General features: G+C 39.2%; 1 protein-coding gene across 3 annotated transcripts in view; it reads right to left on the bottom strand.

Moving 5' to 3' along the window:
• Positions 1 to 302: 302 nt before the first annotated feature.
• The window catches only part of si:ch73-352p18.4 (inositol 1,4,5-triphosphate receptor associated 2), a 101721-nt gene continuing 86031 nt past the window's right edge, over positions 303 to 15992 (bottom strand). The window contains exons 1-14 of one of the 3 annotated variants that reach the window (XM_049471852.1): positions 6841 to 7340; positions 6410 to 6560; positions 5672 to 5744; positions 5431 to 5500; positions 5308 to 5338; positions 4448 to 4588; positions 4219 to 4350; positions 3013 to 3157; positions 2897 to 2931; positions 1845 to 1895; positions 1664 to 1758; positions 1388 to 1471; positions 1086 to 1217; positions 303 to 808 (exon numbers count right to left, since the gene is read on the bottom strand). In XM_049471852.1, the coding sequence (XP_049327809.1) occupies positions 664 to 808; positions 1086 to 1217; positions 1388 to 1471; positions 1664 to 1758; positions 1845 to 1895; positions 2897 to 2931; positions 3013 to 3157; positions 4219 to 4350; positions 4448 to 4588; positions 5308 to 5338; positions 5431 to 5500; positions 5672 to 5744; positions 6410 to 6436 (1161 nt within the window). In that variant the 5' untranslated portion in view covers positions 6437 to 6560; positions 6841 to 7340 and the 3' untranslated portion in view covers positions 303 to 663. Of the gene's footprint in view, positions 809 to 1085; positions 1218 to 1387; positions 1472 to 1663; positions 1759 to 1844; positions 1896 to 2896; positions 2932 to 3012; positions 3158 to 4218; positions 4351 to 4447; positions 5154 to 5307; positions 5339 to 5430; positions 5501 to 5671; positions 5745 to 6409; positions 6561 to 6840; positions 7341 to 15992 lie in introns of those variants that run through there. The other 2 variants (XM_049471853.1, XM_049471854.1) reach the window with 2 other exon arrangements.

The following is a 15992-nucleotide window of genomic DNA, read 5'->3' as shown; positions in this document are numbered from 1 at the left end:
AATCAAAAAACTGCCAAAAGGTAAATAGTAAAAACTGACAAAATCTGTCAGTAATATTATTATTATTATTTTGCACAAAATCAAGGAGAAAAATTGCAGAATTTTGTCAAAATCATGAGAAAATTGAATTGTACCAAAACTTTAGGACAAAAGTTTTCTTTTTTGGCAAAACATTTGGAAATAAAAAACTGTGACAGAAAATGAGTAATAAAAACTATGACAAACCTTTTTTTTTAATTATTAAATTAAGAACATAATAGTATTTTGGACAAAGTCAAGGAGAAACTGAAATTTATTTAACTCTTAAATCATAACATGGTAGACAATCTAAAGCATGGTAGAACCTTTGGAAAACTTATATTAATAGTTAATATTATGAAAAAAAAATGACAAAAATTAATAGAAAATACTGTGGCAAAAAAATCAAGAATATATATATTTTTTTAAATAAAGAAAAAACTAAAACTGTGGTGAAAATGTGCAAAGATCAAAATTGTAGTAAAACCAGTTATAATTAATAAAATAATAAGACTGGACTATTAAATGTTTAACACAGGTGAGGTAATCAGGTGAATAATTGAAAATAAATTGAGTCAAACATTAATTAAAACCACAAATTCCTAAATCTTGTATTTATATCTACACACAGACACACACACAGAGTCAGGTTCTGCGGGGTGGAGGCTCTCTCTGATTTAACAGCAGGAACAGCAGAGTGATGAAGATGAAGACTCCAGAAAACAGCAGCAGAATCATCAGCGTTCTCCTGCAGGAGGAGCGTCGGGGGGGCTGACCGGCGCTCAAACACCTAAAACACAGAGAAACAGCTCAGAATCACGCTTAAATAAAAGTGTTTAAAAAAGTACTGGATTTAAAACTACTTAAAAAAAGTATAAAAGTAAAAGTAATGTAAGGGGAAAAAATAAAGCCATTAAGAACAAAAGCTTAGGCCACGCCCACAGAGTCCTATAGTGCACTACCCTCCTCCACCCCCCCAATACACATTTTACTAAAAGCTATAATGACTATAATGTTAAAATATTAAACGAGCTGTAGAGTAGTGGTGCAATCAGGTGAAAACTCACGTCTCTGATTGATGGACAGCAGTTGAGTCATGTAAGCACTCAGGTGAGCTGGACTCCTCCTCCTCTGAGCTCTGATCTGATTTTAGTAGAGCAGGTGTTCGACCGCGGCGTCTCAGAGTGGCCTGTAGAGAGCTAATATTTCACACCTTTATTTAGATCTGCTATTTGTAATACACACTAAAAATACACAAATCTTATTAAATGCATAAAAATCTGCACCTGGAATGTGTATGTGTTAGTGTGTGTGTGTGTGTGTGTGTGTGTGTGTGTGTGTGTGTGTGTGTGTGTGTGTGTGGTGTTACCTGGGTAAGCCATCAAAGCTTGGCTCCTCATCCTGACCATCAGTGGATTGGTCAACATTGCCATCTACAGGAAGAACAAAGCACCTACAGAGAGAGAGAAAGAAAGAGTAAAATGAACATTGTTGTTTTATTCTAAAAACTACAGACAACATTTCTCCCAAATTCCAAATAAAAATATTTTCATTTAGAGCATTTATTTACAGAAAATGAGAAATGGCTGAAAGACCATGTAGCCTTTTAACATATTTATTTATTACTGTTCAGCACTTTGGTCACCTCCGGTTCGTAGCCTTCAGCTCCTCCTGATTTGAACTTCCAGCTTCCTCTCCTGATCGACAGTTCTCCAGAAACTTTACCTCCAAATCAGTCAGCTAAACACAGCAACACATAAACACCTCATTAATGTAGTATTCACAGATTTGCGTGTGTGTGTGTGTGTGTGAGTGTGTGTTTGTACCTGAGACTGGGTCGGTATCAGAGTGATGCTAACTCTCCGGCGAGTGACGTGCTGAAATAGAGATACCATAAATGATAAGTGGCTTCTTATTAGAACTCCCTATTCCACCTTAAATGATGCTGCAGTTACATTCTGGCACCTCAGGCCAGTTACTTATTAGACCATTCTCTTCCACCTTAAGTTATGCTGCATTTACATTTTGGACCCCCAGTGTGGCTTCTTACTGAAACTCTCTGTTCCACCTTAAATTATTCTGTAGTTACATTCTGGCTCCACAGACAAAATTTTATTGCAACCCTGCGTTCCACCTTAAATGGTGCAAAAGTGACAATATGGCAACTCAGACAAGGTTCTTATTGGAAATCCCTATTCCACCTTAATTATGCTGCAGTTACATTCTGGCCTCTCTGGGTTTTTTCTTATTCAACCTCTCTGTTCCACCTTTAATGATGTAGAAGTTACCTTCTGGCACCTGAGGTCAGCTTCTTATTGGATCTCTATGTTCCACCTTTAATAATGCAGTAATTACATTGTGGCACCTGAAGCCAGCTAATTGTGGAGCTCTGCATTCCACCTTAAGTGGTGCAGCAATTACATTATTACTCAAGTTCAAATAAAAAGCAATGCTTCTGCAAGATTTATAGCATGCATTTAGCACGGACGGGATTAGATTCTCAGTGGGTTCTAGGGGTAATTTTCTCTTTTATGGGGTTTTTTTATCCTCTGTGATTTTATTCCTGTCCAGAACGATCATGTAGGTGTTTTTCTCAGACGTCCTCTGATAAATAAATTACAGGCTGAATTATCTACTGTTTTTCTCTGAACTCCGTGCTCCTCCGGTAATTTTAATCCTAATTTTAATTTTAATCTCTGAGTTTCGTCTCCTCGTGTTTAATAAAACAGCTATTTGTCCACTGCTGCACACAGTAATTACTGTACACTTTGGACGTGTGTTTCCATTGAGATTCACGTAAAAAACACAACAGCGAGTGGAAATGGAGGAGCTACTGAACGTGATGTCATGTGATCGAGAAAAAAGCCTAAAAACTCACCGATCCTCCTGATAGCTGCTTCAGGTCTCCGTCCACTGCAGGAGAAAGAGACAGCGCTGTTATACAGAGGCAGCAGGTGTGATTACTGTAGATTAGCTGCAGAATGATGAACTGACCGGTGGAGTCGCTGAGGAGGCGTCCGCGGGTGCTCTGCAGGAGTCTCCTGGTGTGCAGGAGCTCCATGCTCTCCAAACTGTGACGTTTCTTCAGGTTCTCCACATGCAGAACCATCAGCTCCACCCCACGACTTATACGAGCCTCCTAAACACACACACAATTTACACTGAAGTCCCTGAGGGACTTTACTTTAGAGCTTTTAGGTCTTTCATGTCAGACAACGTAGACATTGGGCCATAATGTAGTGATATCTAGGCGAGCCGTCAACTGTGCACCGTGCAGCTTGATTTAGGGCGTGTCATTGTGTCTTTGCTATCATAACGATGGGAAAATTACAACTTGTGCAGCTCAAAACTTACTGAAACTCCCTGTTCCACCTTAAATGATGCTGCAGTTACATTCTGGCTCCTTTATACAGGCCATTTATTATTGGAGCATTGTGTTCCACCTTAAATGGTTCAGCAAAGACAATCTGGCAAATCGGACCAGCTTCTTCCTCAAACTCTCTGTTCCACCTTAAATTGTGAATTAAAAATTTGGTATCGTAACGACGGGAAAAGTACACCTTCATGGCTCGAAACACATAAAAGGCATGTACTAATTCTCTAAATTAATCATGGGTGTGGTTAATTTTGGGCGTAACGTGAAATAAACCAATCAGAGCATCACTTGCTTTTCATTCTCTTTAAGAGTCAGGTGAGCTCTGACTTTGGTGGATTGCTATTTTCACGGTGCAGCTACCTGGACGTGTTCAACAAACTCTTCTCAGCAGAGGAAACTGAGCTGCTGGTTGACGCTGTGAAGATACAGGTCATTTACACTTATGTTATTTTGTATTCTGTTAATTGTTGATGTAAAAGTTGGGTTTGTGCACTACTGCATTGCCAAGATAGCGATGAACGTCTGACTGTTGGCGTCTGTCTAGGTTGTATTCAGTCAGTGGAGCTCCTGTGTTTTCTGTTACCAAGATAAACAAGCAAAACTCCAGAAATGTACCTGAACACACCTCATTTCCAGAACACCACGCCCATCAGAGTAGATATATTCAGAAGCACTGCTGCTGTTTAAACGATGCAGGCTTAAGGCGTGAAAATAGACTGTTTGAAGGGTGTAAGATAGCGATGAGCATCGTGATGTGAATTGTGAATGGTGTAAGATAGGACCCATTGTGTGTATGTGTGTGTGTGTCAGTGTTTGTGTTGTACCTGGTGTGAAGCTCCCAGTGTTTCTGCAGTGCTGATGATGTTCTCCATGCTGTTCTCCATCGTCTGCAGACTCTCCTCCATCTGCTTCACTCTCTCCTTCACCTCACTGTTTGACATACACTCACACAGCATCTAACACACACACACACACACACACACACACACACAGTAAAACTGCGCACTGCTGAATTTGAGGACAGGTGAGTTTAGTTAAGAGTAGGCGCTGCACCTGCAGAGTGTCTCTGGTGTTCTGTAGCTCCAGCTGCAGGTTCTCCAGCGCTACACCACGATCATGCTCCTCCGCCCGCAGCCTCTGAGTCAGTGTGTACTGATCACAGTGGAACGCCATCGCAAACTGACCAAATGCACACTCAACAGAAAATACATGAACACTTAAATATGTACATACACACTGTTCTCTTCATTAGAAACACAAAAAGTGACCATAAAGGTGGAGCTACAGGGGTTGGACAATGAAATTTAAACACCTGTCATCATTTTAGTGTGGGATTTTAGGTTTCATGGCTAAATTGGAGCAGCCTGGTGTTCAATCTTCATTAATTGCACATTATTGCACCAGTAAGAGCAGAGTGTGAAGGTTCAATTAGCAGGGTAAGAGCACAGTTCTGCTCTAAATATTGCAATGCACACAACATTATGGGAGACATACCAGAGTTCAAAAGAGGACAAATTGTTGGTGCACGTCTTGCTGGAGCATCTGTGACCAAGACAGCAAGTCTTTGTGATGCATCAAGAGCCACGGTATCCAGGGTAATGTCAGCATACCACCGAGAAGAACCAACCACATCCAACAGGATTAACTGTGGACGCTGTAAGAGGAAGCTGTCTGAAAGGGATGTTCGGGTGCTAACCCGGATTGTATCCAAAAAACATAAAACCACGGCTGATCAAATCACGCAGAATTCAATGTGCACCTCAACTCTCCTGTTTCCTCCAGAACTGTCCGTCACCACAATCAATTATTGTGCTCTAAAACCAGGTGTTTCAGTTTCATTGAGCACCTGTGGGGCATCCTCAAAGTGGCAGTAGTGAGTGTGTGGAAGTGATTAGGTGAGTAACAGAGCTTACCTCAGCTTCCTCCTCCGTCATCTCCTCACAGCTGGAATACAGAGAGGTCACTGCATTACTGTGGTGTGTCTGTGTGCGTGTGTGTGCGTGTGTGTGTGTGTGTGTGTGTGTGTAATAGCTCACCCCACTCCGAGTCTCTTCAGGATGGAAAGTTTATCCCAGGATGTATCCAGTAGTGGCTCAGGTATCGGCTCTGTGATGGATAGATAGATGGATGGATGGATGGATGGATGGATGGATGGATGGATGGATGGATGGATGGATGGATGGATAGATAGATAGATAGATAGATAGATAGATAGATAGATAGATAGATAGATAGATAGATAGATAGATAGATAGATAGATAGATGATCAGTTTTACCTTCATCACTGTCCTCGCTGTCCCCCAGGATACCTGAGTATTCACACTGAGCATGCTCAGACACCATCGCCTGCTACACACACATACACACACACACACGCACACACACACACTCTGTAAAGTGTGGTTATGATGTCACACAACAATTCATATATGTACATATATCCATTTATTTATTAGGCATATAACAGTTTAGCTCCACCCATTCAGACCTACATCTGTTTAGCTCCACCCTTTTAGAGCTACAGCAGTTTAGCCCCACCCACTCAGACCTACAACAGTTTAGTTTAGCTCCACCCTTTTAGATCTACAGCAGTTTAGCCCCACCCACTCAGACCTACAACAGTTTAGTTTAGCTCCACCCTTTTAGATCTACAGCAGTTTAGCCCCACCCATTCAGATATACAGCAGTTTAGCTCCACCCACTCAGACCCACAGCAGTTTAGCTCCACCTATTCAGATCTACAGCAGTTTAGCTCCACCCTTTTAGATCTATAGCAGTTTAGCCCCACCCACTCAGACGCACAGCAGTTTAGCCCCACCCATTCAGATATACAGCAGTTTAGCCCCACCCATTCAGATATACAGCAGTTTAGCCCCACCCACTCAGACCTACAGCAGTTTAGTTTAGCCCCACCCATTCAGATCTACAGCAGTTTAGCTCCACCCTTTTACATCTATAGCAGTTTAGCTCCACCCACTCAGACGTACACCATTTTTTTCAGTTTAAAAACTTACCTTTTTATCCATCAAGTTCTTCAACATTCTTCACACAACAGGAACCTGGAACCAGAGATAGACCAATCTGTGTGTGTGTGTGTGTGTGTGTGTGTGTGGAGTGATATATTCTGAAAGGTCAGGAAAGTGCAACCTGGCACTGTGGGAGGCTCTGGGATGAAACAGGTTAACGTTGTGTGTGTGTGTGTTGTGTGAGTGTGTGTGTATGTTTGTGTGTGTCACATATAAAAGAAATTCATCACTGATAACAAATCACTATGGCAACAGGTCAACATGAGGTTTAATCAACATATTAGCGTCAGTGGAGACGGGTCACGGTGACCTTCATTAGACCTTCCTCATCTTCACACACTGACCTTAAAATACGGATAATAATAATAATAATAATAATAATAATAATAATAATAATAATAATAATAATTTCAGCTCACCTTTTCATTAACTGCTGTGGGTTTGCAGGAGTCATCAACACTCAAACACACTCTTAACACACTCTCAGATATACTCACTCTACACACTCTTAACACACTCAAACACACTCTTAACACACTCTCAGATATACTCACTCTACACACTCTTAACACACTCAAACACACTCTTAACACACTCTCAGATATACTCACTCTACACACTCTTAACACACTCAAACACACTCTTAACACACTCTCAGATATACTCACTCTACACACTCTTAACACACTCAAACACACTCTTAACACACTCTCAGATATACTCACTCTACACACTCTTAACACACTTAAACACACTCTTGAAATGTGACATAACATACCAAAGTCCATACACACATCTCTCTCTCTCATACTCAAACACAGCTGTGTTTTTCCCACGGGCGTCTAACTCCCTCACACACACACACACACACACACTCCTAGGGTTTAATATTTGATTGGTACAGAAACGTTTGGGATTCTTTTAAAAGGCTCGCAGGTAAAGGAACAGCTAATGTGCATTTATAGAGGAGTAACCAACATGAAAATCAGAGAGCAATGAGGGTCTATGGGTAAAAACAAGTGATTTTAAAGCTGAGAGCCATTGCACATATATTTTGTCTATAGCCAGTACAACTATGAAATGCTCTGTAGAAGAAAGTCATCACTGGTGTACTAGGTAACAGATGTTAAACAGGTTGACCAAGGAAAACTTCAGCAGTTGATGAAACAAAAACATTGTCTTCTGTACAGGAGAACCCTAAATTCTAACTAACTGTTAATGCTAACCCTAGTTCAAACAATCTCTTCAGGTCAACAGGTGACTGCAGGTGGATCAGTTCAGCAGGGCTTAAGCGTGGTTCACCTGGTATACTGTCTCTGTAGGTCAAGAGCAATCAGTTCTGTTTTTAGAGAACACTGAGTCCATATTTAAACTACGAGGCTAATGTAGGTAGCTAACCAGCTAACTTCACAACTACACACACACACACACACACAAAACATCAATTATAAACACTTACCACAACCACTAGCCCAGATTATACTAACAAGCTAGTTAACAGCGCATGTAAGAGTTAATACACAGTGTAGAACAGGCAGTTTCTTACAGATCTATGTGTGTGTGTGTGTGTGTGTGTGTAGAGTCAGGGAGGAAAAGTCTTTGTTAATCTGATTGATAATCCCATTAGCACACAGCCTGCAGCTAACATTACTGGACTCTTCAAAACAGCTACACACATGAACACTAATTCATAATATAATATAATATAATATAATATAATATAATATAATATAAACAAGTTTATATTCATTAACAAGCAACAATACTAATGTTTTAAGAGTTCAGAAATCAATATTTAGTGGAATAACACTGATTTTTAAACACAGTTTTCATGCATCTTGGCATTATGTTATCCTCCACCAGTCTTACACACTGCTTTTGGGTGACCTTATGCTGATTATGCTCATAGTCCAATAATTCATGGCTTGTAAACATCCATCTCTTCCTCTTGGTTACATTGCACAGGTTTTAAATTTAGGTTAGAGGTTAGGTCTTTAGTTTGACCCACAAATTTATTTGAATGTCAGTCAGCAACCGCAGGATGACATCAAGTGACCTACAAAAAGAATGGCAGATGGCAGCTGGGCTGAAGAGCACCAAAAGAAGAGTTGAGCTGGAAACTGATGACTCAAGTCATGTACAGCTAGAAAAAAGCCCTTCATCAATAAGAAGCAAAGAAGAGCCAGCATGAAGTTTGCAAAAGACTATAAGGACTGGACATAAGGTCACCCAAAAGCAGTGTGTAAGACTGGTGGAGGAGTGAATGCCATAAAGCTGTTTTTATTACAAATCATGGTAATTCTGTATACTACACTGTGAGAGTAAGCCAGTCAAACACCGCCCCCACATGCTTAACACAGGTACTACATCAACACCCGCACAGAGCATGCAGCTTTACTACACTCTACCAGCAGGGGGCAGCACACACCTACAATAAACACCTACAAGTTGGTGGCCACCTGTCCTACCTGTTCTAATGAATGCTGAATTCAGGTATATTAAGCTGCACCCATTGCTGACACAAATGTGCAAAGGCACACATACAGCTTATCTAGTCCCTGTGCTGTAAAGAAGTACTGCCAATAGAATAGGACTCTCTGGAGCAGTCAAATTAAGACTAAATTTGCAATAATGAGCTTGTACATTGGGAGGTCACCAGTTCAAATCCTGTTCATGCAGCTTGACATCAGCTGCCGGAACCCCGAGAGAGCACAATTGTCCTTGCTCTCTCTGGGTGGGTACAGTAGATAGTGCACTTTCTTTCCCATCATCACTCCTAGGGTGATGTGGATCAGCACAAGGCTGCATCTGTGAGCTGATGTATCAGAACCGAGTCGCTGCGCTTTCCTCTTGGTGTTGGGGAATCACAACAGTCCTAATTGTACTAATTGTCCTTGTAAATTGGGAAGAAAATGGGATAAAAGCTAGAAATAAATTTATATATATATATATATAAAAAAAACAAATAAATAAATAAGTTTGTATTACTTTGTCTAATTTGTTCTGTAGTGCTGACATGCCCTAATGACTGAGTTGCTGATTTTTTTTGTATAGTGCAGTGGGCGGGGCTAAGCTGCTTTATCATTGGCTGGTTTATGATCTATTCTAATAGAGAACAGGTCTCAATTAATCTCAGTGTTCTGCACATCAATGTCCATAGTAAATGATGCAGGTCTGAAAGGGATATTATTATGGTATTATAACACCGTTGTGAGTATTAATAATGGTTAGGTAATAATGGTATGTTAATATCAAGGGTGGGCTCTGTATGTTTCACAACCCAGCAGTGTGTGTGTGTGTGTGTAGTAGACTCTGTCCTCACCTAAACAGAACACACACACACACACAGAGTACATACAGTACATTACTGAGGAAACATAGGTAGGAAGGAAGCCAAGGCCTCTCTCTCACTCACACATACACACACACACACACTCCTGAAAAAGATACATGACCCAACACACACTCTTACATACCAGCACGTGTGTGTGTGTTTGTGTGTGTGTTTCTCATTGTTCTGTGTGTAGAAGGGTATCAGCCCCATGGAGAGGAAACTCACAGCAGGCTGGAGGTGTTCTGACCTTTCAGGCAATCAAGAAAGTGTGTAGCAGCAACAACAGCAGGACACAGTGTTACTGTGTGTGTGTGTGTGTGTGTCGTAAACACTGACAAACACAGTGGGCCTTATCTTACACCCTGTGCAATGCACGTCGCAATGCTCATTGCTATCTTACATCTCAAAAACAGAGTATTTTCCCTCCTTCCTCCTGCCTGGTTTAAACAGCAGCAGATCTTCTTGTTTATCTTGGTAACAGAAAACACAGGAGCTCCACTGACTGAATACAAACTAGACAGACGCCAACAGTCAGACTTTCATCGCTATCTCGGTAACACTTAACTTTTACATCAACAATAAACAGAATAGTAAATAAAATAACATTGCTGTTCCCGTAAATGAGCTGCTGGAGCTCCTTCACAGCGTCTACCAGCAGCTCAGTTTCCTCTGCTTTAAGAGAAGAGTTTGTTGGACACGTCCAGGTAGCTGCACCGTTAAAATAGCAATCCGCCAAAGTCAGAGCTCACCTGACTCTTAAAGGGAATGTGAGGTTAGTGACATGCTGATTGGTTAACATAAATTAAGAGAATTAGTACATGCATTTTGCACATTTTAAGACGAGCAAGGTGTACTTTTCCAGACGTTCTGATAGCAAAGATCCTGATACTGCATTTTAGAGCACCTGTTTTGCTGAAGAGGATAAAACACTTCTAAATAATTAAATACCAGAATTTTTTGATAAACCAACATATTGGATACTAAATGCTGATTGGCTGACATTCTGTATACTGAGTGCAAATAAATTATACAATTCTATATCATAGTGTAAACACAAAACACTCGCTCACATTATATAATAATATCATTTATTCAACATTTTCACATCAAAATATAACATTTTAAAATGGGCCCTAAATTACCGAACACAGTTCCACATGTCCAAAGTGTGTATAGGAACGTCTGATTACACTGATGTGTGTGTGTGTGTGTGTGTATGTGCAGGTGTGTGTGTGAGTGTGTATTTATATAGTATCAAAACACACACACTGTATGATTGTCTCCTGTGCAGCTGTGTGTTGCATAGCACATCGTATTAATCTCTCCCACACAACGTTATAACTGTTCTATTAAACGGACAAACAGGATGTCAAAACACAACGCTGTAGTCATGGAGACGGTAGTGGTAACCATGGCAACAGGAACGCCAACTTTAACCCCGCCTCCTTCTGTAGGAGAGTACTTTTAGGAAAAACAGCAACAGAAACAGGTAGCAGCGCCGTCGTTAAAGTGTCCGAAAAACAGAATTACGAGATTAAAATAAGTAAATTATATTTACAGAAACTGAGGTTTTAAAGCAGCGCTGAACACTGAACACCAGCGGCTTCAGCTCCGATATAAACAGGAATAAAAGCTCAGAAATTAACATACAGGTAGATCCCACACCTGCTTTACCTGCAGCAGGAAATAAAGCGATAGTTCAGCTTATTTTTTTAAAAATGACACATTTGTTTGAGGTTAGCTTCTTTAGTTTTGCACTGAAGCTACAAAGCTAATGTAGCTAATAAGCAATGGAAGTGTATATACCACACCAACTGGCATGATGTATAGAATTATAGCTCAGCAATTTATCCTTTGTTTCACAGCAGTAGCTCTTGACATTCTGATGAAGATGAAACCGAATCTTCCCGTGAAGCACTGCTGTTTAGCCTTTGGCATGTGCGTCAGATACACAGCACAAACTGTTCAGATGTCACATTGTCAGATATATGTCACATTAAAAAGATGGTTAAAACAGTTTGAAATAACATCAGATTTGGTAAGAAAATCTGATTATTTTGGCTTCTTTTTCACCTGCTGTGTGAACTTAGAGCCTTAGAGCATCATCTGTAACTTGCCTTAGCATTAGCATTAGCCTCGTAGCTCCAGTGCTAAAACTCAAGACTTATGTCCTGGCTGAACTATCGCTTTAAAGTAAAGTGTAGTACTCTCTTTATATATATACAGCTCTGGGAAAAAATGAAGAGACCACTTCACAACATTTCTCCCAAATTCCAAATAAAATAATGCAAAGAAAACACGTTCATATTCATACAGTTTTAAGAGTTCAGAAATCAATATTTGGTTGAATAACCCTGGTTGGTTTTTAATCACAGTTTTTATGTATCTTGGCATCATGTTCTCCTCCACCAGTCTTACACTCTGCTTTTGGATAACTTTATGCTGCTTTACTCCTGGTGCAAAAATTCAAGCAGTTCAGTTTGGTGGTTTGATGGTTTGTGATCATCCATCTTCCTCTTGATTATATTCCAGAGGTTTTTAATTTGGTAAAATCAAAGAAACTCATAATTTTTAAGTGGTCTCTTATTTTTTTCCAGAGCTGTATATATATATATAAATTATGCACTGCATAACATTCCACACCACCTCACCTGATTTACCAGATTGGCAAAACACTGCAAAAAGCTGCAAAATATGGCCAAACAATACGCTTTTAGTTTGAGTAGCATCACAATCAGTCATGTTCTGTTTTGTAACACAGCAATAACAAATCCAGCTCATTTTCATAACTCTAAATCACACATATACACGTTATAACCACAGATATACATGTTAGAGGCCTAGAGAGCCACTAGGGAGCGCTCTGTCTTACAATTTCTTCTGGATTTGTTTGTTTGACCACCAGAGGGCGCTGACGAGTGAGTGCAAAATGAGAGCAAATGAGAAATTGAGCAAAATCTGAGTTTATAAACACTAAAAAATGAAAAAAAGTAAAAGAAATCACAACGCAGACATATATCACATGTTTCAGCTTGTCTAACAAATTATTTTAAACGTTTTAGACGCCAGTTATAAAAGTTTTTTTTTTTTAACTCTGAATGTAACCTTAGCATCAGCTCACCAACCAATCAGCTCACAGTAACAGAAATTTTAACGTTTTTACAGATGAACAAATATACAGAGTGGGTTTCTTTACTTCTTAGCAAAATACATTTTTACTAGTTTCCAAAATTAAAGGAAATGAATGATAATTAGCCATATGAAGCTATAAAGGCAGTAGCTTATATACAGTATAAGCTAACATTGTTACAGGTTTAACACTATGTTTAAAATATAGTTGGTAAGATCGACGATGCGCCCTATGTATAAATTCTACCAGTCAGGTATTAAGGAGCAGTATTAGCATTATTCGCTAACCTCGCTAAGCACTAGCTCTTTTAGATTTCAGAGGTGAGTGTTATCAGCCTTTAGCCTGCTGCTTAACACAGCTAGCACTGCTGGAGCAGTATTAGCATTAGCCGTTCACCAACCAATCAGCTTATGCTAGTAGAAATGTTAACATCTTTACTGACTTAAACTTGTGAACTTAAGAAAAATGTAGAAAATACACAGGCAGGTTTTCTTTACTTCTTATCTAAATACCCTTTTTTCTAGTTTCTGTAATTAAAGGAGGTTTTTAGACATTTAGCTCCATTTATTGAGGACTTAAACACACCTCTAGTGGTTTCATTTTCATTTCATTTTCTGATATAAAGGGGGCAATAAGTTAATAAGTTAGCTCTAGTACAAGTTACTGCATACACTTCTGCACTTTTTAGCAACTTTTTTAGCCTGTATTAGTCTAAAGTAAGGTTAATAATCTTGTAATAAGCTAATAATCTTGTTAATTTGTGTAAAAATAGTGATTTCTCTTCATTGTCAACTCTATGCCCCTATCACTAGCATTGTAAGCTTGTTGGAAGTTATAGCGAAAAACGCTGTATTTAGGAATTCTGGGCGTAAACGGAGATGGGCTATTCAACAAAAGTTTATACTCTTTATAATGTTTCACGACAACCCAAGTCTATTCCACACCAGACTTCTCCTTTAAACCTGTTAGCATTAGCTCTATTATAAGGATAGCTATGTTGCTAGCATTAGCACTGTATTATCAAGTTCAGCCAAGTTAGCATTCAAGGCTAAAGTTGACTTATTACTTAAAATACTGAGGTAAAAATTAACTAAATTGACTAAAATCAATTAAAACAGTCTGAGTGAGACACATGCATGCCTTTTAAATTTGCCAAAAGTTGTATTTTTATATGTTAAATTTGTCCGTAACACAACGAAAGTCATGCAATTAGCACATACATCTGGTATAAACCTTATTCTGTCAGATATGAAAAAAAAAAATCGAACATTTTTTATCATTGTTTTCTGCACATAAAACAATGCTTTCAATTTATTAATGCTCTTTTCCTTAAAAATTACAAAGTAAAAAAACAAAAGAAAACATGAAAACCAAAAATAGTATAATAGTTTCGGGTCGTTAATTGCTTCAGTTTTGCAGCTGAACTTTAAACCTAAATTATTATTATTATTAAATATATTATTAAATATAACTAATATAGCAATATAATATATAATATATATTGTAGCAAGCTAACATCATCCTAATACTAATGCCTACAGTGAAAACTAGCTAGCTAACTTAACTTAGCTAAAGATGATTAGCCATTTAAAGCTACAAAAGGCAGTAGCTTAAATACAGCATAAGCTAACGTTGTTACACTTTTAACACTATGTTTAAAACATAGTTAGTTTCTTGACCTACAAATTGTTTAAATAAAGTCCAGCATTATTTTCATTATTTTATTTACATGTTTTACATGTATTTACCAATATACCATATTTTTCGCACTATAAGGCGCACTTAAAATCCTTTAATTTCACTAAAAATCAGGTATTAAGGAGCAGTAAAGCCAGATTTATAAGGGTGAGGTCTCAGTGAAGTTTCTCCAGCACTAAGGTTGTAGCAGTATTAGCATTAGCCTCTAACCTCGCTAAGCGCTATTTTTTTCGTTGTTCAAAGCTGAGTATTATCAGCCTGTAGCCTGCTGCTAACCCCGGGTAGCACTGCTGGAGCAGCATTAGCATTAGCCGCTAACTGTGATAAGAGCTTTGGACTGTAATCTGCACTATTCACTGTGTTAAAACAAGCTACATGAGACAGCCAGCGGTTAGCCGTTAATGCTAATGCTGCTGCACCCTGCCTTAGTGGAAATCTGGAAATCTAAGCTTACTGTAAATAAACGGAAGCGCTTTACTCACCCAAATAAACAGTTTTCAGGAGATAAATGTGTGTAGATTAACATTCAGCGCTTGATAAACTTTACTAAGATAAATTAGAAGAAAATATACTACATGGCAACACCCCTGTTCCTTACTAGTGTAGCATAATTCGCCTTATAATCTGGTGCGCCTTATAGTGCAAAAATGATGGTAATCATTGTGAATAAGCAACCCCCTGTTTTAGCGTAGCTCTCCATGGCTATAACATGTATATAACCACCAGTCTCTGATCTTCTGCACTCTAAACCCTGTTTAATCAGTTCTCAGCTGTGCCACTGGGTTATAAAACCCACCAGAATCACTAGCTGAGCACTTTGGATAAAGAGCACGAGGCTCTAATGACACTTCTGAAAAATATAAATGTACAAAAAATCTCATCAATAAGCAGTTCAGTAATGAAAATAATGAAATAATCTGTCTGGTGAGGACCCTGTGATCATTATCTCTTCACAGCTTCATCATCCACTCACTAAAAACATCACCAACAACAACAAACAGAATGATTTGAGGTTATTAGGTTGTAACATTCGTAAAAATCTTTTCATTAAATGGATTTTTGGCAAAAATAGAAGAAGTTCTTGCGTCGTTCAGCAGCGACACAGGCACTGCTGCACCTGAGCTTTAACGTATTGGATTAGCATAGCATGTAGAAGGCGATGAGTGGTCCAGGAATTATGAGCGGGAGATAACTGGTTCGAATCCGGGTCATGCAGCTTGCCATCAGCTGCCAGAGGCCCGAGAGAGAGCACAGTTGTCCTTGCTGTTTCTCTCTGGGTGGGTACAGTAGATGGTGCTCTGTCCCCTCATCACTCCTAGGGTGATGTGGATCAGCACAAGGCTGCGTCTGTGAGCTGATGTATCAGAACCGAGTCGCTGCGCTTTCCTCCGAGCATTAGTGCTGTGATG

This window comes from Astyanax mexicanus, chromosome 24 (genome assembly GCF_023375975.1).
Source record: "Astyanax mexicanus isolate ESR-SI-001 chromosome 24, AstMex3_surface, whole genome shotgun sequence".
In the NCBI taxonomy this organism is placed as follows: Eukaryota; Metazoa; Chordata; class Actinopteri; order Characiformes; family Acestrorhamphidae; genus Astyanax; species Astyanax mexicanus.
This window is presented reverse-complemented; position numbering and strand designations above follow the sequence as displayed.